The 21056-nt window shown below is 41.8% G+C and overlaps 1 protein-coding gene across 7 annotated transcripts in view; it reads left to right on the top strand.

The window, feature by feature from the left end:
* LOC141140669 (protein kinase C epsilon type-like) overlaps positions 1-21056 on the top strand; it is a 358981-nt gene that overhangs the window by 274241 nt on the left and 63684 nt on the right. For 2 of the 7 annotated variants that reach the window (XR_012243976.1, XM_073628074.1), the window contains 2 exons: positions 3403-3522; positions 8221-8509. The exons of the other annotated variants lie outside the window; for them this stretch is intronic. Coding sequence is in view for 1 of the 2 variants with exons in the window: in XM_073628074.1 (XP_073484175.1) it covers positions 3403-3488 (86 nt within the window). In the remaining variant the exon portion in view is untranslated. Of the gene's footprint in view, positions 1-3402; positions 3523-8220; positions 8510-21056 lie in introns of those variants that run through there. 7 annotated transcript variants of the gene reach the window in all.

The following is a 21056-nucleotide window of genomic DNA, read 5'->3' as shown; positions in this document are numbered from 1 at the left end:
AGGTTACCGAGCTTCTGTTTACATCACGTGATCAGCCGTCATTGGCTGATAGCTAATCATGTGGTAAGGGGCCGGGATCGACCCCTTACTCGGATCTGTGATCAGCCGAGTCTCATAGACTTGGTGATCACAGAGCGCGCCGCGCCGCGCGTGACCCGCAGAGTTATGCTGACTGCGCTTGCTTGGGAGGACATCCATGGACGCCCTCCCGGCAAATAAAGCCCATGCTGCAGCCCTCTTTCGGCTACAGCGTGGGCGGCAAGTAGTTAAAGTGATGTGCAAATTAGCCCAGTTGCTAAAATGCACACTGAAATAAGCAGGATAACTGGAAAAAAGAGAGTAAATACTTACCTCTCCTGCTGATCGCACCGCTGCTAAGAGAAATAGTCAGCCAAAGTCTTCAGAAACCGACACTTCCAGGAATCTCCTGATCTCCTCGCTGTGCTTAGTGGTTCCTTCCGCTGTCACCTGTCACTACGGGTCATGGTGGCGAATAAGGATTTCGGCAAAATCAACCAATAGTCGGCTGAAGTCTTTTTCAGAAACTGACACTTCTGGGAGTGTCAACCAAGAAGTCAACAATCCCGGAAGGATCAGTTTCTGAAGAAGACTTCAGACAACTTTTTTTATTGACCAGAGCAGCAGTCAAAAGCTTGAGAAGCAGGAGGGGTATTTTTCTCTTCTTTACACTCAGGTTACAGATTTATTACAATTTGAGTTTTAGCAATTGGGTCACTTTTAATTAAGCCCAACTCCAGCCAAATTGTTTTCATTTTTAAAGATAAAAATAAAATTTCTGTCCAATTTTTACTTTTCTCTGGGATGCCTTTGGGGGGGATTTTCCCTCAATTCCCGTCCCTGTGACTCCTGTGTGATGTGTTAAAAAAGAAAAGGGAAAAATAATGTCTAATAAAGAGTATAAAAATTTTAAAAAAGCTGAAAAAAAATAGGGCATTGCAGATTTTGTGGGTGGGGCTGCGTAGCCATAGACCAGCCAGGATGCCCATACTGACCTGTATCCACAGCCAAAAGGACCTAAAAAGGACATGTGAGTATCAGAACTGGACCACAGAGGAATGGAAGTTGGTGGCCTGGTCTGTGAATCACATTTTCTTTTACATCATGTGAATGGCCAGGTGCAAGAGATGCACTATGGGAAGATGGCAAGCCTGGCGGAGGCGGTGTGATGTTTTGGGCAATGTTCTGCTGGCAAGCCTTGGGACTTGCCATTCAGGGGAATGTTACTTGACATGTACCACCTACTTAAACATTGCTGCTGATAAGGAACATCCCCTCATGGAAACGATATTCCCTGATAGCAGTGGCCTCTTTCATCAGAATAAAGCACCCTGCCACACTGCAAAAATGGTTCAAGAATGGTTTGAGGAACACAACAACGAGTTTGAGGGGTTGACTTGGCCTCCAAATTCTCCGGATCTCAATCCAATGGAGAATCTGTGGGATGTGCTGGAAAAACAAGTCCAATCAATGGAGGCCTCACCTTGCAATTTACAGGATTTAAAGGATCTTCTACTGATGGCTTGGTGCCAGATACCACAACATACCTTCAAAGGTCTAGTGGGATCCATGCCTCGATGGGTCAGGGCTGTTTTGGTAGCAAAAGGGGGACTTAATATTAGGTGGCTAGTCATAAAGTTACACCTGAGTGACAAGCAGCAATTTTACTGTTTTATGAGCATTTTATGTGGCTGCTGTATTACTGCTTCATAAGTTAATAAAAGTACTACACTACGATACCTTGTTTTCTTGCTTACTGGTATCATGTTGTGGTGTGAGCGGCTGTCCCTAAAACCATCTTACTGAGAGTCCTAGATTAAGAGAATATTGGAGGCATTGCTTGGATCCATCCACCCATCCCTGTTGAGTCTAGTGGGCTTCATATTGCTTGGTTTCTTACTCCCTCTGGTGAGTTTGCATTGTATGTGGGGGAGTGATGCACAAATCTAATAACGTTTGTTACTATCACAAAACGTTCAGGAGGGCCACCTCCATCAGGGACAGGATCATACAGAGCGAATTCAAGGGGTCCAAAAGGAAAGATTCCTGCAAGTATAAGGGCACCTTCATATAAGGGTCATGTGGATACTATAGGTACATGCACAACACTCCATCTGTCAAACTGCCCAACGGACAAGTTTTTAGGGCAAAACATCATGTCAATTGTAAAACTTATGGTGTGGTGTATCTCCTGTTATGTGATTGTGGCTCATTCTATGTAGGAAAAACCAAACTTAAACTCTGGAGTTTACTCCAGTCCCAGAGGAGGGGACTGGAACAAGCTTCTCTTCCAGAGGGAGCTGAGGTGGATCCATCATCTCAGAGCCACCACCTTCCCAGGTTTAAATGAGGCGATGAATTTCAAGCCTTTCTTAGAAGGCTTCACCTCAGCAGGAATGGAAAAATAATGTGCCTGCAAACCTCTTCCAGTTTCCTCCTCTACACTATGGTTCTGGTAATGTATCATTTCATTTATATGACCTCTCTTTGTATGGGCTCCTGATGGTGGTACTCTGGTGTGTCCCCATTATGCGGCAGGATCCATGGCATCACAAGTTTGCAATTTATTAAATTTTGTAATTTTATTTTATTGTTCATATATTTTTCCTTTTTTTTTTCGTTTGGGTGCGGGCGTGCCTGGCAGCACCAGGCACATCCTGCTCCAGGCCTCTATGTATGCCAGAAGCTGTGTCGGCTATTTTTATGCTGGCTTAGTGTGGTTGGAAGTCACAGTTGTGTCCCCGGGAGGCTGGCTTCTGTTCCCTCCTCCTATGTGTTGCTTGGCAACACCCTAACCAGTCACCTGTCGGCAGGTGTCTGACGCGTGACGTCATCCCACACGCACCGCCGCTTCTCGGCGGTGGGCCGTGGTATGCTGCGTGCCAAAGGTCCCCGAGACCCAGGGTTCCTCCTCCTTACACTCACCGGGGTGGGGGGGGTCAAGCAATCACCTTCCTCCATTTAAAGTCTTAAGTCAGACATATCAAACACTGATTCATTAGTCCACACAGGGTGAGTTGAGAAAAACACCCATGGTACAAGATACGCTCTCCATTCTCCCCACATGCCAGTAAATAGATTTAATCTCTCTAATGCGGCTGCACTTTATAAAAGCAGTCAATTATAATATTTTCTATACACTTCTTATATTTAAAGATTCTTCTGCAGAACATTTTAGGCACATTTGCCAAGCAGGAGGGGATAAACGCTTATCTGTCATTTCTGCCATATACACCTGTGTAGCATGTTTTGCATACCAATATACCGGGCATGTAATCTTCTATTGCAAGACTACCCACATATACCTTTATACACATCATATGTTGCTCTGATCCATACTCTTATAATTTTTTTTAACACCTTCCCTTCTGTTTTTGATGCCAGGTGGTCTCAGTGTCTGCCTAGCAGGATCTGCCCTGGTTTTTTCTACCTACTTCCTGTTGGATGGCTTGGTGGTTTTATTTTTATGATGTGACGGATGGTGCCGAGACGTGGGGGCATTCTGTGAGTATCACACTTTGAACCCACTCCTTGCAAAATCTATGCGATATGTATGTGATAAATACAATTATATGTGCTGTTTTATATGATACAAACACTTTTATTATCTTTCTAGACCATATCAATATCACATGCAGAGATTTCCCTGAAGAAGTCTCGGAAATCTGAAACGCGTTGGATTTGCTTATGCGTCCTCTGCATGTATACTGTAATAATATCATTAGGCGATTCCGCCATGAGTAACAATGTACCTCATTTATAAATTTATATTTTTGTACTGTATAAAACTATCTTTGTTCTACGAATAAAACTATAACGTTTTTATTGTAACTATATGTTCACTCTTTGAGCCTTTAAAGTCCCATTTTTTCCGAGGGAACTCGGAATTTTTTTCTACATCGTTTCGAGATGTTACCATATATGGCAGAGTAATCTCCCTAGCATTTTCACATTTTTTACTACTACGGGTGATTCTCCTTACTATCCTATTGAATTTTCACAATTTACTACACCACGAGATTTTTTCTTTAGTTTGGTTGGATATGTTATGATGTGGAGGAGGCAACAACGCTAGACGTCAGAAGTGGTTTCATATGAAGAATCATATTTTCATGATCAGTGCAAAAAGCGTGTGAGCTGTTCTCTTGGTTGAGACAGCACCTATGTCTGGTGAGTGGCATCGTCTTCCATTTTCACATATTTAAAGGAGCATTGCACTTTTATGGACTACCACTTTGGACTATTTTGATACATAAGGTGGTCATTACTAGATATATTTTTGCCCAACGAAGGACTTATGCACTTTATTTTTATATTCATGGACTATTTTGTTTTAAAGCGCTACCGTGTTTCCCCAAAAATAAGATCAGGTCTTAGATTCATTTTGGCTACAAAAAATACACTAGGTCTTATTTTAAGGGGATGTCTTATTTATGTATGGCATGTGCTGTATCATTTACCCCTCTCTATGTTCTAAAAAACCTGGAATAAAACAACAAAATATATATTTTTTTAAAGCTCGTGTCCCTTGTCTTCTCTACCCTTTCAGCTCAGGAATCAGAATTATGACACCATTTTAATCCCCCCCAAAAAACCTTGGTTAAAGTCCTTATAAAATGATGTATGTAAAGAAAGAAATTTGCCTTTGTTAGCCGATAGAACACTGTCTGTTGATCCCATCCCCATATACATGTAGTAAGCCCAATTTCCTCAGAAAAGTGGGACTTTGAATACATCACAGACAGAGAGAATATAGAAAAATAATTGGATTTTTATTATGACATGAATAGACAACTCATGGTGAAAAACACAATACAAAGCATTGGATAAAACCAAGACATATACATGAAAAACACAGAATTAAAAGACCAACTATGAACCAAAGCCCAGAAGCTGTCAGGACGACAGACCATCCAACGCGTTTGCGAAAAACACACATGGTTTTTATCTTCTTCAGGATGGTCTGCCGTTCTGACAGCTTCTGGGCTTTTTCATAGTTGGTCTTTTAATTCTGTGTTTTTCATGTATATGTCTTGGTTTTATCCAATGCTTTGTATTGTGTTTTTCACCATAAGTTGTCTATTCATGTAATAATAAAAATCCAATTATTTTTCTATATTCTCTCTGTCTGTGATCCATTGAAAGTCCCACTTTTCTGAGGAAATTGGTCTTACTACATATAAAATCCATTTCGTAAAAAGATTATACTGGTATAATGTGCAGTGCGTCTTCCCTTTGTAACCGCTGGGCACTTACCTATACCGTAGCGGCTCTTCTTCTTAACCTCCCAGGCGGTATGATTAATTCGGATTTTAGGTGCTGAAAGCGGTACAATTATTTTGCATGGAAATTTGGCGTTTTATATTGTAGGCCTGTAATTCTTAACAATAACACACTTAAATCTGTCCAAACAAATGTCCAATAGATATCCAGGGTATGATGAAGTTTGAAACACAAAAACATAAATTATAATATAATAAATAAATATAAATAATTTAAAAAATAATAATATAATAATAATAAAATAAATTTCCCCACGAATCACTATCGCTCAATTCTGCAAGTGTTCTAATTTACTATCGCTGTTTTCTAGCTGGTCTAAAGCCACTTTTGACGTAAAGGGACACTTTTTAGTTGCTATGGACAATCTCCAGTTTCCAGGCAGAAAGAACAGTATATATAACATAAAACTGCATGCAGGGCATGGGCCAAAGCACTGGGGACAAAAGGGATGTGAAATAATTTCATACAGTACTGTAATCTGTAAGATTACAGTACTGTATGTGTTATGGCTTGTACATTTTCTTGAATTTGCCGCCAGGCTCCGCCCCCGTGCGTTGCGGCGCTCGCAGGGAGCAGAGCCTGGCACGGAGAGGCTTCGGAGGAGAGACAGCCCGCAGACACAGCGGGGGGACATCACAGGATCCTGGGGACAAGGTAAGTAACGCCGCACCAAGATCCTGCAATGCAATCCCGAGTGTGGCTCGGGGGTTACCGCTAATGGGACTGAAATTTAACCCCGAGCCACACTCGGAAAACCGTCAAGGAGGCTACCTCCGAATACTGCAGAGGAAAGGGGCAAGCTACCCACTGACGTCAGCCCGCTCCGAGCATTGCAGAGGGAGGGTCCGCAGACATCAGCCGATAGAAGAGCAGAAGACCTCCAGCGGGTCACATGAGCGCCCAGTGGCGTCGTAAATAAGATATTTTTCACAATGCGGTATAATCTTTTTACAAAACAGATTACATTTTTTTACAAGGACTTTACTAGGGCTTATTTTTGGGGTAGGGGCTGAAGCCCTCCCCGATTATCACACTTATGCCCCGTACACGCGGTCGGATTTTCCGATGGAAAATGTCCGATCGGAGCGTGTTGTTGGAAATTCCAACCGTGTGTGGGCTCCATCGGACATTTTCCATCGGATTTTCCGACACACAAAGTTTGAGAGCAGGATATAAAATTTTCCAACAACAAAATCCGTTGTCGGAAATTCCGATCGTGTGTACACAAATCCGACGGACAAAGTGTCACGCATGCTCAGAATAAATAAAGAGATGAAAGCTATTGGCCATTGCCCCGTTTATAGTCCCGACGTACGCGTTTTACGTCACCGCGTTCAGAATGATCGGATTTTCCGACAACTTTGTGCGACCGTGTGTATGCAAGACAAGTTTGAGCCAACATCCGTCTGAAAAAATCCTAGGATTTTGTTGTCGGAATGTTCGAACAAAGTCCGACCGTGTGTGCGGGGCATAAGACTTATTTTCGGGGAAACATGGTATTAGTGCTGCAATTTTTGTTTTTTCATGTTTATAAAGTTATAGCTGATCGGTGTATAACCCAAAGCAACCAGACACGATGGATCTGGGTAAGGGGCCTGCAGTGTTACTGAGTTATATAATAATATAGTAACTATCCTATTTAGTAATAATATTCTACAGTTGGATGTGCTGTTACATAATGTAATTTGTTGTTGCAGGAAATTCTTATATAATTTGTGGTCACAGCTTGATGTAATATGCTGTTGTAATCTGATATGCTCGTGGCGGTTGATATAATATGCTGTTGCTGCAGTTAAAGGTCTCAACAGGTCTTATAGGCATGGTATGGACACAGTGTAACTGTTGCGTTCAACTCTGCCATAGGAGTAGTCCCTATTCATTGGTTCTTCCTCAGTAGTATGTGTACCTCATAGTGTATTTCCGATTTAAAAAAATAAAATAAAATGCAGAGCAGCCAGTGCGTGCATTAACCACCAGCAGTCAGATTTGAGTTCAGCCAGTGTGCAATCGAAGTTCAATCGATGAAGGAAGTAGCGATCAGACAAGCCAAATTCTCCACAATTACCTGGAATCGTGTTTTAATAGAAAGCATTGGCCTAACTTTGTGTAAAATCGACCTAGCATCAGACCCCAGCCACATTGGAAGCTGAAGCCTTGTTAAACAATCTATAAACACAATGCTTAGGAACCAGAAAGAAAAACCACAACATGTTAACATTCTAACTCCTAACTGTAAAACACTCCATTACCTTTTATTCCAGGTTTTTTTTTCTTTTTATCGGAGTATAAAACCCAACCAGCCAGCCAATGTGGCAACGACAAGAACAAAACTAATTACAAGCCACTTCCAATATTTCTTCCCTTTAATGTATTACCCTAAGAGAGCTTTAATTGGACTGTGGGGAAACAGGAGGTTACTGAAGTAGTAAATGTGCCCTATAAACATAAACAAGAAAGAGAGCTAATATAGTAAGGGACTATGGGATTCATTTTGCAAATTGTCTGATTAGTGGATTGCAGCCCATCAATAATTACCTTACCGTTTTCCCAAGACCCTTCTTTATTGGAATCTGGCAATGGCTCCACCCGTAAGGGCCTGTCAATCAGCTCCGGCAGCTGGGAGGGCTGCTTGTGAGAGCACAATTGTATGCCTGCTGGGGCAAATGATTATACAAAGCAATATGTGAGAGAAATTGAAACCAGCGTGTCGGGACTACATGAAAGTGTAATTCACTTCCGTCTTAAAGCAAACCGGTCAAGTGAAAAAAAAGAAAAACCTAAGCCACTTAAAGTGGAATTCCACTCTCTCAATCAACATTGACTATTTGTAATCCCCATGCTACTAGCATTAGTAAATAGATAGCAAAGTATGTCATATTTACTTGTTTTAATTCTTTTTTTTTTTTTACATTTCTTCAGTTACTTCCTGGTTTCCATGCCGAGGCAAATGATGTCATACATCCCAGGAGTCTTCAGGAGAGGAGGGGTTTTCTCAACTAAGCACATCCTCCTGCCTGCATACCTGAACTAAGGGCAAATGGATTTCAGGAAGTAAATGCTACATGAATTATCTGCCCTTACTTAAGATGGCCGATGCCAGAAATGCTAGCAGAGTGGTTTTTAAAGTGATTTCACAGCAAAAAAAAAAATCATGGAGACATGGATGGGTGGGGAAGTTTGCTTTGAATATTAAAAATGAATGAAATAGCATTTTTTCATTTGTGGTGCTCAGTTGCAGTGTGGTTCTGTGTTAACAACTGGGGGATAGGCTCCCTTCTGTGCTTTAACTAGCCCTTGAATGTTTAAGCTGTCACTCTGATCCCACTGCATCCCTGCCCCATGTGACAGTGCTTGGGCTTATTTATTGGCTGCCTAAATATTAAGGAGGAGAGTTGGAGGCAGAGCAGGGCATGTCTCACATGCTTGATCATACATAGAAGTAATAGAATTTTAAACCAGGCAGTAGTAGGTATTTGGAAGGCAGGTGGCAAAATCTAAAGGTAAGGGAGGATAACATAGGGTGTTCGTTTTCAACTGGCATGTTATACTATAACTATCTGAATGCATAAGCGAAACGCGTTGGTAGCACGGCCTGGTGGGAGCCCAGGCTGAGACTACCTTCACTTCATTACAAGCAGGTCTGCACTGATGTGCGGCTTATGGGAGACACCTTTTGTTATCTGAATGCAGGTTATCGTCAGGAACCAAGGCTACTGGTGTTGTCCCAGGCATGTATTCTCAGAGGGGGTTGTTAGCAGATGCTTAAAAATAATGGATGAGAGATACTGAATGGAGAGATACGCAGCCTTGGCTTTCGGGGGTTATGCTGGGATGATGCCCACAGCTGCATTCCGGCATCATCCCGGGACCATTTTTTAGAGCGGGGATCGGCTATCCAGGGATAACAACCGATGCGGCTAAAAGCAGATCAGTTGTTATCCCGGAGGAGCAGGAGTGGACATCCCCCCCTTCCGCCACCTTCCGCCGCTCTTATCGGACTTCCCGTCCCACCGGGAGTCCCGATCATCGATCCGCCTTTTCCGGCGGCTAGAGAGAGACTGGCACGAAGCTGGAAACGACTTTGTTCCAGTCTTCTCTCTGTATACACGGAAGTGACGTCACGTCACTTCCTGTTTACTCGGCTGCCAATGGCGCCGGTTTTTAAAAAATATACAGTATTCAGAATCATCGTTTTCATGGATTTGAATACTCTGAAGTGCAAAGGAGGGATTTGGGGTCTTTTAGACCCCCGATCCCTCCATAAAGAGTACCTGTCACCACCTATTACTGTCACAAGGGATGTTTACATTCCTTGTGACAGCAATAATAGTGGTCAAAAAAAAAAAAAAACAATGTAAAAAAATAAAAATAAAAGAAATAAAAAAAAATAAAAAAAAAGCGCCCCCATCCCCGCGAGCTCGTGCAGCAAAGAAAACACGTACAGAAGTTGCACCCTCATATATAAACGGTGTTCAAATCACACATGTGAGGTATCGCCACGATCGTCAGAGTGAGAGCAATAATTCTAGCACTAGACCTCCTCTGTAACTCTAACCTGGTAACCATTATTTTTTTTTAAAATGTCACCTGTGGAGGTTTTTAGGTACCGTAGTTTGTGGCCATTCCACGAGTGTGCACAATTTTAAAGCGCGACATGTTTGTTATCTATTTACTCGGCGTAACATCATCTTTCACATTATATAAAATTGGGCTAACTTTACTGTTTTGTTTTTTTAAAAATCATGAATGTCTTTTTCCCCAAAAAATTGCGTTTAAAAGAGCGCTGCACAAATACCGTGTGACATAAAATATTGCAACAATCACCATTTTATTCTCTAGATTCTCTGCTAAAAAATATATACATAATGTTTGGGGGTTCCAAGTAATTTTCTAGCAAAAAATACAGATTTTAACTTGTAAACACCAAATGTCAGAAATAGGCTTAGTCATGAAAGGGTTAAATTAGAGTTAAAAAAGCAATAACAGTCACATGATCAGGAAGCACTCTGATTGGTTCCCATTCATAAGTGAGCAGAGCTGTCAGTGACAGTTGGGTATAAAAGCTAGGAGATGCGCAAATCATTGGCTGTCACCTTTCAAAGGAGGACGTAGGATAATGTACCCTCAACATGAAGCTTTCAACAGGGTGGACTGTAATATTGAAATTTAGTATGTTACTAAACTGCAAAAATTTAGAACAGATAGGAATCTGTGTCTACAAGAGATACGTCAATGGACTTTGTACAATTCTATCCAAAGTATGTTTTACATCTTGGCCACATTAGGCCTGCTAGAGGGTTCAATTCACAATAAAATGTTGCCGATTCTATGATCTGAAGGTATATGCTTAAAATTTTGATATACTTTTTTGCATATTACTATACATGTAGTTCTTGACTGTTAAAGGCTAACTCCATCTTTTACTCCACGTTACACCCATATGTAAGGTGTAACATGGAACATGGCGCAAATGGGACTCCTCACCCCAGTGACTGTGTGTGGGTTCTTTTCACCTTCTGCTGCTGCCACTCTTAAAATTGGCTTGGCTGTGCAGGGCTCCTCCTGCACAGCCATGTCATTCTTTCATAAAGACCTGTGAATGAATGAACTACATGCCCCATCTTCCATCACGACAAACTGACTTGTAGTTCTCAATGGAATACTAATACGCCAATCACTGCACTTGTAGTCCATTAACACTTCCTCCAGCTCTCCAACTGAGAGTTGTACCTTGTATAGGTAGGGAGCTGCAGGAAGAGTCTGCAGGAGCCTGGAATTGCACCAATCATTCACTAATTGTAGGTGCAATGCTTTGCAGGCTCATACAGTATAACAAAAAATTATAAATGCACATTTTTTTACTGCAAGGTGGTCTTACACTTTAAAGCGGCTCTTCAGTCATTTTTTCCATCTTTCCATCCATTAAATCTGCCCTTGTTGTTTTAAATTTGGATAGTAAAACATTTTTTTCTGCCAGTAAATATCTTATACAGCCCACTTCCTTTTTCTTGTCTGGTAACCTGCCTAGGCTTATGACATCATGCACAGCTCTCTCTCTTGTGAGAGTTTGCCAGCAAGGGGGGGGGGGGGGGTGATTCATAGGAGGGCCAATGGGAGCTGCAGAGCTGGAGGGGGCTGAATGAGGGCGGGGATCCATGTGTATTCATCCACAGAAGAGAAATGAGCAGGTAAGCAGAGGTGTTCGTGTGTGTCTGTATATATGTGTTCGTGTGCGTCTGTGTAAATCCAGGAAGTGAACAGGCAGCAGCTTCAGCTGCCCACAGTTAAAATGGTTGCAGCCAGACTCAGTGGAGGGAGATTTCTGCAGCATATTTGGCAAGTACAGAATCACAGTATATATAAAATAATATGCAAAGTGGTTGGAGGGAAGCTTCAGAATGGCAAAGATGTATTTGTTACAAGTTATGTGAGCAGACTGCAGTTCCTCTTTAAGCTACCCAACTCCAGCCTTTTTTACATTGATCTCTATTACATTTGGTGTTCAGGAGGGTTTAGTGCCTTTGTCCCCATATTTACAGTTTCATGGATTGGACTTCATCTACTGTGGGTCTGCTGTAATGTCAAAGTATGCACAGAATACTTGCTCAATAAAGTACACCTGCCCTCTAATGTGCTATCCACCAGTGATAAGAGGTCCATCATCCCCCTTGTTGCCTTATCCACAGCTGGCAACATCTCTTTCCATGTCCACCACGGAACAGCTACTGATCATGTAAATGTAAACAAGCCTACATCAGATGTCATAAACAGGAAAAAAAAAAAAGATAGAATTATATATACACCTCCCCCCCATATTTTTTTAAAATCAATATAAATACTAATATTAAGCACCACAAATCCCTACCTTAACCTAAACATAACCCAGGCTAAAACATTTAACCATAGCGTGCAGCTTTTTTCCAAATATCTGATATTACCAAAATCTAGGGTGCATAAATGGACAGAAAGAAAAGCCACACATTTAGAGACTGATAGACAGCAGCTTTAAAGACTTAACATTCCTCTACACTTTTGTCCAGGCCTCCCGCCACCACCTATCCTTCTCACGACCCCAACATCTTCCCAACCCCACCCAGAATGTTGTACACAACCACCTCAACAGGAAGACATTTTTTCCGAATGGAAACCTGACACCGCACTTTTCACGCACATTAACAGTCTACTAAGTGGACTAGAAAAAGAGTCAAAATCCCGGTCACGCAGGAAAGAAAAGAGATATGTATCTAGAACCCCTCCCACCTGCTAATAAACTTCTACATTGAAAGGGCACCGAGTCCGAGTTTGTCTCCTTCACCCTGCCACACTCCACTCTTGGACAAGCCTGGTTGTTCAGAAAGCAATACTTCAGGTTGCCCTCCGCATAGAGTCCGCCATTAAACAAAAGACCAAATCCCAAAACTTTAAAGGGTCGCTTTCTAGATTATTTAAATGAAGGTCATCCATAAGCATTTCTTCACTAGCATCTTCTTGTAGTCCAGCTGCAGACACCACAGTACTGATGACAACTTGACCAGTTTTTAACAAAACAGCTTTTTAACAACCTTCTTCCCTACAGGCCAAAGGAAGACATTCTCCTCATCTACATCTGATGAGTTGGTGGAAATTCAAAATTTTCTGCTACTTAAGGGACATTACATTTCCTCAATCAGCTATAGCGAGCCACCAATTTCCTCAACCGCTTCCTGAAATGATCCAGGCTGCTGGAGAGGAAGGGGAGCATATACTGACTCGAATATGGCAAATCCCGATACAGGCTTAGTACAGGGGTCACTACTTGAGACCACTTCCTCATCTCCTATATGTACTGCTGATATTAATCCTGTATCCAGGAGTAATGGCTGGTACTTGCACAGGCACCTTTTCTCATTTGCCGGAACCTTTCTTTGTTCTATTTCTCTTTAAACGCACCACTACATTCCACGAGAGAGGCAGCCAACATTTGAACTTTTTCACTGCCTCCTCTAGAGTCTTTAATTCAGACCTGAAGACTTGTCCTTTACCTACTCTAGGTCTTGTCATACATAGTTTTCTTCTGCCAGAATTCAGCTTTCGGTATAACTAGCTTCTCTTTCTTCTTGGCTATATGGAAAAGCGTATCCACTACTCCAAAAAGCTGGCGAGAGCATAGGACCAAGTCCAGATCTATTGCTGCTTGAGGTTGGGATGCAGGCCTCATCCCCCTTGGGAAACCACCACCAGGACCCTTCTCAGCCTGCTGCATCATTGCTGGGACTGAAGAAAATCCAGCCCCCTGTCTGCCTTCTCTCAGGTGTGCAGACTGTGAGGCAGCAACTGATGATGTAACTCCAGCATGTCTATTGAAATGACATCTTCCAGCCACTCAGCTCCATTGTCACCATGTTACAGATGCCATCAGTGGGTGGGAAGAGTAAAATGCACTGTGCAGGTGTTCTGCATAATTGGATAGCAGACAGAATCTAAGCAGTGTTTTTGGAATAAGGGACATATAAAGACATTTTCAACAAAATAAAAACTGTGCCTACTAACAACCTTTTTATTTTCAACTTAGTTCCCACATCCAACCACTGAAGGCAATTGTTACCATTGAAAGAAAAGCCAAATTTTACAAGCAATTATTGGACCGATTATGGCAATATTTTAAACTATAGATCGCTATGTACATAGAGTGACTGAAATGGATTCATCCAATACTATTATATCATGAGCTTTTTTTTTTAAGGAAAGTTGTTGAATTTGCCTTATGTGTTCCAGGTGATACCAAAAAAAAGTGGCCGGGCTGCTGTGGACAAGCACCTGCAGAATAAAACACAACGTGTTACATTAATAGTGACATTTTTTCCTAAGCAGCCAGTTGCAAAAAAAAAACAATGTAATTCACCATGTTTTGTTTTCCCATACCTTTACAGTTACTATTTTTAACTGTCTTCCTGCAAAGAGGCAACCTGTCACATATACTAATCCTCTAATAAAAAAATGTTTTATAGTAGAAAACTTGTTGAACGAGCAAGATACAAAGAAGCCTTTGCTTAGCTTATGTCCTTTCCCCAGTGAAACCGTTTTTATGGAATTTCCTATTGGAAGTGTCAAAGGTTTCCTCACATCACCCTTTACACTTCAAGTATAACATTAAAGCATAGAAAGTGATACATCCATACATATGGCTAAAGTTGGCTGAACACAGGTAGATCAGCTTGCTTGGCCTGAGGGTTGATAGCCAATATCTTTTAAGTTTTATTTACAGTACAGCCGTGGCCAAAAGTTTTAAGAAAGACACAAATATTAATTTTCACAAAGTCTGCTGCTTCAGTGTTTTTAGATCTTTTTGTCAGATGTTACTATGGTATATTGAAGTATGATTACAAGCATTTCATAAGTGTCAAAGGCTTTTATTGACAATTACATGAAGTTTATGCAAAGAGTCAATATTTGCAGTGTTGATCCTTCTTTTTCGAGACCTCTGCAATTCGCCATGGCATGCTGTCAATAAACTTCTGGGCCACATCCTGACTGATGGTAGCCCATTCTTGCATAATCAATGCTTGGAGTTTTTCAGAATTTGTGGGGGTTTTTTTTGTTCACCTGCCTCTTGAGGAAGTTCCTAATGGGATTAAGGTCTGGGGAGTTTCCTGGCCATTGACCCAACATTTCTATGTTTTGTTCCCCAAGCCACTTAGTTATCACTTTTGCCTTATGGCAAAATACTCCATCATGCTGGAAAAGGCATTGTTCCTCACCAAACTGTTCTTGGATAGTTGGGAGAAGCTACTCTCAGGGGATGTTTTTTACCATTCTTTATTCATGTCTGTGTTCTTAGGCAAAATTGTGAGTGAGCCCACTTCCTTGGCTGAGAAGCAACCCCACACATGAACGGTCTCAGGATGCTTTACTTTTGACATGGCATAAGACTGATGGTAGTGCTCACCTTTTCTTCTCCGGATGCCCCAATTGTAAAGGGGATTCATCAGAGAAAATGATTACACCCCAGTCCTCAGCAGTCCAATCCTTGTACCTTTTGCAGAATATCTCTGTCCCTGATGTTTTTCCTGGAGAGAAGTGGCTTCTATGCTGCCCTTCTTGACACCAGGCCATCCTCCAAAAGTCTTCTCCTCACTGTGCGTGCAGATGTACTCACACCTGCCTGCTGCCATTCCTGAGCAAGCTGTGGACTGGTGGTGCCCCGATCCCTCAGCTGAATCAACTGTAGGAGACAGTCCTGGTGCTTGCTGGACTTTCCCAGGGCGCCCTGAAGCCTTCTTCACAAACGCAGTAGATTTTTTTTTTTTTGGGATTAAGTTAATTTTCATGGCAAAGAGGGATTTTGCAATTAATTGCAATTCATCTAATCCAGTGGTTCTCAACTCCAGTCCTCGGGACCCACTAACAGGCCAGATTTTAAGTATTACCTTGGGAAGATGCAGACTAGAATACTGCAATCACTGAGCAGCAAATTATATCACCTGTGATGTATTTCACTTATCTTGCAAAACTGGCCTGTTGAGAACCACTGATCTAATCACTATTCATAACATTCTGGAGTATATGCAAATTGCCATCATAAAAACTGAGGCAGCAGGCTTTGTGAAGAGTAATATTTGTGTCATTCTCAAAACTTTTGGCCAGTGTTCCACAGCAACCGATTTCTTTATTTTAATGTATTTCAGTCCATCCAGTTCTGCAATTTACACAACACAGCCACTCAACCTGTCAACGCTTTCAATGGTATATTTAAACAGAACAAAAGGAAGCCAATAACAGTAGTTGATTGTTAGGGTTTACATACACTCTAAAGATGAAATGGCTTGCCTCATTCCACTTATAATCAAAACTGCACCTCCATAGAAGGTAAACTAATAAAAATACAGTTGAAACATATTGCATTAATTGTATTAAATAAATAAAATCTAAACATACATTTCTGTAAGTTCTTAATTGAAATCATTTATAGTCATTTAGGTTAATTGGATTGCAGATCTCCCAAATATTGGGAGATTACATCTCAAGGTTTATTGGGAGATTATATCTGGTAAGAAAAACAATGCATGTTTATCTTGGGGAATTCTCCATTATGGTCATACTGCAGAAATAATAACTTTCACACTTAATAATTTACCTTGCTAGAGAATTATTATTGTTATTATACAGGATTTTTATAGCGCCAACAGTTTGCGCAGCGTTTTACAACATGAGGGCAGACAGTACACTTACAATACAAACCAATACAGGAGGGATCGGAGGGACCTGCTCGTTAGAGCTTACAATCTAGAAATGCCTGAAAGCAGTTGTATACCCGCACAAATGTATTTCTTTTTTTAAACCTGTAAGGCAAAAGGCATAATGAACTAGTATGCACCCCATACTAGCTCATTATGAAATACCTTAGAATGAGGCATTGGCAGCTGTTCCTGGTCCATGCCGAGGGAGCTGACATTTCCCCTCGGCGTGTCTTCCTTGTTCGCGGCTCCGGCGCTGTGAGTTTCCGGAGCCGCAATTTTGTCAATCCCGCGCACGCGCGTGGGAGACTTTTTTCCGGCAGCGTCTTCCAGATCTTTAACCGGACCTTCACAGTGCATGCCCCACTGACGTCAGGAGATATTCATTTTACCTACAGGTAAGCCTTATAAGGTAAGGCTTACCTGTAGGTAAAAATACAAAAAAAGGGTATACAACCGCTTTAAAGTCTCTCCTACTAGGGACCCCCCAGACATTACCCATTTAACTAATTCTCCAGTAGCAGTCAGTGTCTTCTATCTTCCTTCTTGTAGAGTGGGGGTCATTCATCTGTGTTAACATTGCTGCCTAGTGATGTGGGCACCTTCCATTGTCCTTTTGGCTCGCTGGCCTTAAAGTGCCCTGAAGACTCAAGCTGTGGCATGATGACATAATGGCAAAGGGAAACAACAGGACTGATCAGTGGTGGGTCTGAACTACACCACTTGGATTATGGGGTCCCCACTAGCAGAAGGGACACTGTGGCGGCTCACAAGGCAGTCGATTCCGGTTGTTTAAACTGGCATAAGAAGCCTTAAAAAAAAACTATAAGGGTTAGTGTGTGAAAGGGATGGACTGGTTTATTTTCGTCAGGAGATGGGCTTTAAGGCCGAAAAAAATTATTGCATTTTGAAAAACAAATCAAATGTGACTCATGGCATTAGTCACTCAAAAAAGGTTACCCAAGAGTCCTAAGGGTTTTCTAGAAATTAGGGAGAATTTTTTACTTGGAGTTCTGGGAGAAATGTGATGCTTACCAAATATTACTGTAATCTAGCAAGCCGGTAAACTGCCATCAAAATTAATCAACACCTCTTCTACAGAAAACCCAATTACAAGTGTAAAAGATAGGACACTCATCTCTCCTGTGAACTAGAAGTTATTTGTAAGACATTTGAGGATTACGTTGAGGTTTTTTTTTTTAAGATCTTAATCAAGAAGTCATCCTCTCTTTTCTGAGCATTTTAAAACTGTCTTTTGAGAAACTAGAATGTTTGAATAAGGCTATTATGACAAAATAATCCAAAAAAACATGAAATTAAAAAAACTAGACTCCAAAAAGGCTTGATAGGCCTTGCTAGACTGGAAGAACTGTTTTAATTTTGGATAGAGTGGGTAAGGGTTAGACTCTCTGTCAAATTTTTATTGCTGTCTGCTTCCCTGCAAAACTGGTTAAGGAAGAACTGTTCAGGTCAGTGTTAAAGTAAACCTGTAGAACTAATAATATGCATTTGCCTTCATTATGCTTATACAAGTTCTGACATAAAGGTTCCATAGGGCAAGAGAAGAGTTTCTAGGCATACTCAGAAGTTGGACTGATGAAGGTTTATTACTCTTTTGCTATGTGTGTTTTTGTTGAGGACGTCACGTCATTTTTTCAATTTTCCGGTCAACTGGAGTCAGAGAGAAGACCGTGATTATCGCTAGCAGCCTTTTGCGATAATCGCAAGAGAATCCAGCAGGCTGGTTGTACTCAAGTTGATCAATCGATCAACTTGGAACATTCAGCCTGCCCATTAATGGTCGAACCTCAGCCGTTTCCTGCTGAACCGGCCGAGATTTGAATCGTGTATCACTGGACTTAGTCTTTGTTGCCTAAATAAACTATAAATCCCATCACTGGCTGTACATATAGACATCAGGCAAGTGTAGCTAGGCAGGAGTTTCCTGGCCTAGCTCAGGTAATAGAACTACTGAGGGGAGGTTGTGTGACCGGAAGCCCTGGGGAAGGAAAAGGCACAGTGACCACCGGTGTTTTAAATAGAAAATGAGTGGTTATTGCAGTAAATCAGTAAATGAAAAAAAGAGTGAGAAATTATGAGATGGCATTTACTAAAGTCACAAGTTATATAGTTGCCCAAATATCTTTTTTTTTTTTTTTTTTTTTAAACAAATTTGATCAATTTGGTTAAGAAAAGATTGCAATTCATTCAACAGTGGCACCATCTAAAAATTCCTTAACCACTTCAGCCCCGGAAGATTTTACCCCCTTCCTGACCAGAGCACTTTTCGGCACTGCGTCGCTTTAACTGACAATTGCGCGATCGTGCGACGTTGTACCCGAACAAAATTGAAGTCCTTTTTTCCCACAAACAGATCTTTCTTTTGGTGGTATTTGATCACCTCTGTCTTTATTTTTTGTGCTATAAACAAAAAAAAGAGCGACAATTTTGAAAAAAAACGCATTATTTTTTACTTTTTGCTTTAACCACTTGCCGACCGCCTCACGCCGATGTACATCGGCAGAATGGCACAGGCAGGCAGAATCACGTACCTGTACGTGATTTGCCTCCCGCGGGCGGGGGGGTCCGATTGGACCCCCCCGGTGCCAGAGGCGGTTGGCTTGTGTCTGGGAGCGATGAGAGGCGAGGGGGAGACCATCCATTTGTGGCCCCCCCCTCGCGATTGCTCCCAGCCAATCACGTTCTTCCTCTGCTGCTATATGCTAAACAGCAGCAAAGGAAATTATGTCATCTCTCCTCGGCTCGGTATTTTCCGTTCCGGCGCCGAGGAGAGAAGACTTCACTGTGAGTGCACCAACACACACACACACAATAGAACACCCACGCACGCAGCATACGCCTCCCTTAGTGGTATAGTATCTGAATGGATCAATATCTGATCCGATCAGATCTATACTAGCGTCCCCAGCAGTTTAGAGTTCCCAAAAACGCAGTGTTAGCGGGATCAGCCCAGATACCTGCTAGCACCTGCGTTTTGCCCCTCCGCCCGGCCCAGCCCAGCCCACCTAAGTGCAGTATCGATCGATCACTGTCACTTACAAAACACTAAACACATAACTGCAGCGTTCGCAGAGTCAGGCCTGATCCCTGCGATCGCTAACAGTTTATTTGGTAGCGTTTTGGTGAACTGGCAAGCGCCAGCGGCCTAGTACACCCCGGTCGTAGTCAAACCAGCACTGCAGTAACACTTGGTGACGTGGCGAGTCCCATAAATGCAGTTCAAGCTGGCAAGGTGGCAAGCACAAGTAGTGTCCTGCTGCTACCAAGAAGACAAACACAGGCCCATCGTGCCCATAATGCCCTTCCTGCTGCATTTGCCAATCCTAATTGGGAACCCACCGCTTCTGCAGCACCCGTACTTCCCCCATTCACATCCCCAACCAAATGCAGTCGGCTGCATGAGAGGCATTTTCTTTATGTCCTCCTGAGTACCCCTACCCAACGAACCCCCCCAAAAAAGATGTCATGTCTGCAGCAAGCGCGGATATAGGCGTGACACCCGCTATTATTGTCCCTCCTGTCCTGACAATCCTGGTCTTTGCATTGGTGAATGTTTTGAACGCTACCATTCACTAGTTGAGTATTAGCATAGGGTACAGCATTGCACAGACTAGGCACACTTTCACAGGGTCTCCCAAGATGCCATCGCATTTTGAGAGACCCGAACCTGGAACCGGTTACAGTTATAAAAGTTACAGTTACAAAAAAAAGTGTAAAAGAAAAAAAAAAACACAAAAAAATATAAAATAAAAAAAAATAGTTGTCGTTTTATTGTTCTCTCTATTGTTCTGTTCTTTTTTACTGTATTCTATTCTGCAATGTTTTATTGTTATTATGTTTTATCATGTTTACTTTTCAGGTATGCAATTTTTTATACTTTACCGTTTACTGTGCTTTATTGTTAACCATTTTTTTGTCTTCAGGTACGCAATTCACGACTTTGAGTGGTTATACCAGAATGATGCCTGAAGGTTTAGGTATCATCTTGGTATCATTCTTTTCAGCCAGCGGTCAGCTTTCATGTAAAAGGCTAATTAGAATCTATACTGCTTTTACAAGGAATGCCCCCCCCCCCGTCTTCCGTGTTTTTCTATGGCTCTCCTGTCTCAACAGGGAACCTGAGAATGCAGCCGGTGATTCAGCCAGCTGACCATAGAGCTGATCAGAGACCAGAGTGGCTCCAAACATCTCTATGGCCTAAGAAACCGGAAGCTACGAGCATTTCATGACTTAGATTTCGCTGGATGTAAACAGCGCCATTGGGAAATTGGGAAAGCATTTTATCACACCGATCTTGGTGTGGTCAGATGCTTTGAGGGCAGAGGAGAGATCTAGGGTCTAATAGACCCCAATTTTTTCAAAAAAGAGTACCTGTTACTACCTATTGCTATCATAGGGGATATTTACATTCCCTGAGATAACAATAAAAATGATAAAAAATAAATAAATAAATGAAAGGAACAGTTAAAAATAAGATAAAAAAAGCAAAAAAATAATAAAGGAAAAAAAAAAGCACCCCTG

Source organism: Aquarana catesbeiana, linkage group LG04 (assembly GCF_042186555.1).
Source record: "Aquarana catesbeiana isolate 2022-GZ linkage group LG04, ASM4218655v1, whole genome shotgun sequence".
NCBI classification, from domain to species: Eukaryota; Metazoa; Chordata; class Amphibia; order Anura; family Ranidae; genus Aquarana; species Aquarana catesbeiana.
Note: the sequence above shows the minus strand (reverse complement) of the source record. Positions and strands in the feature narration are given on the sequence as shown.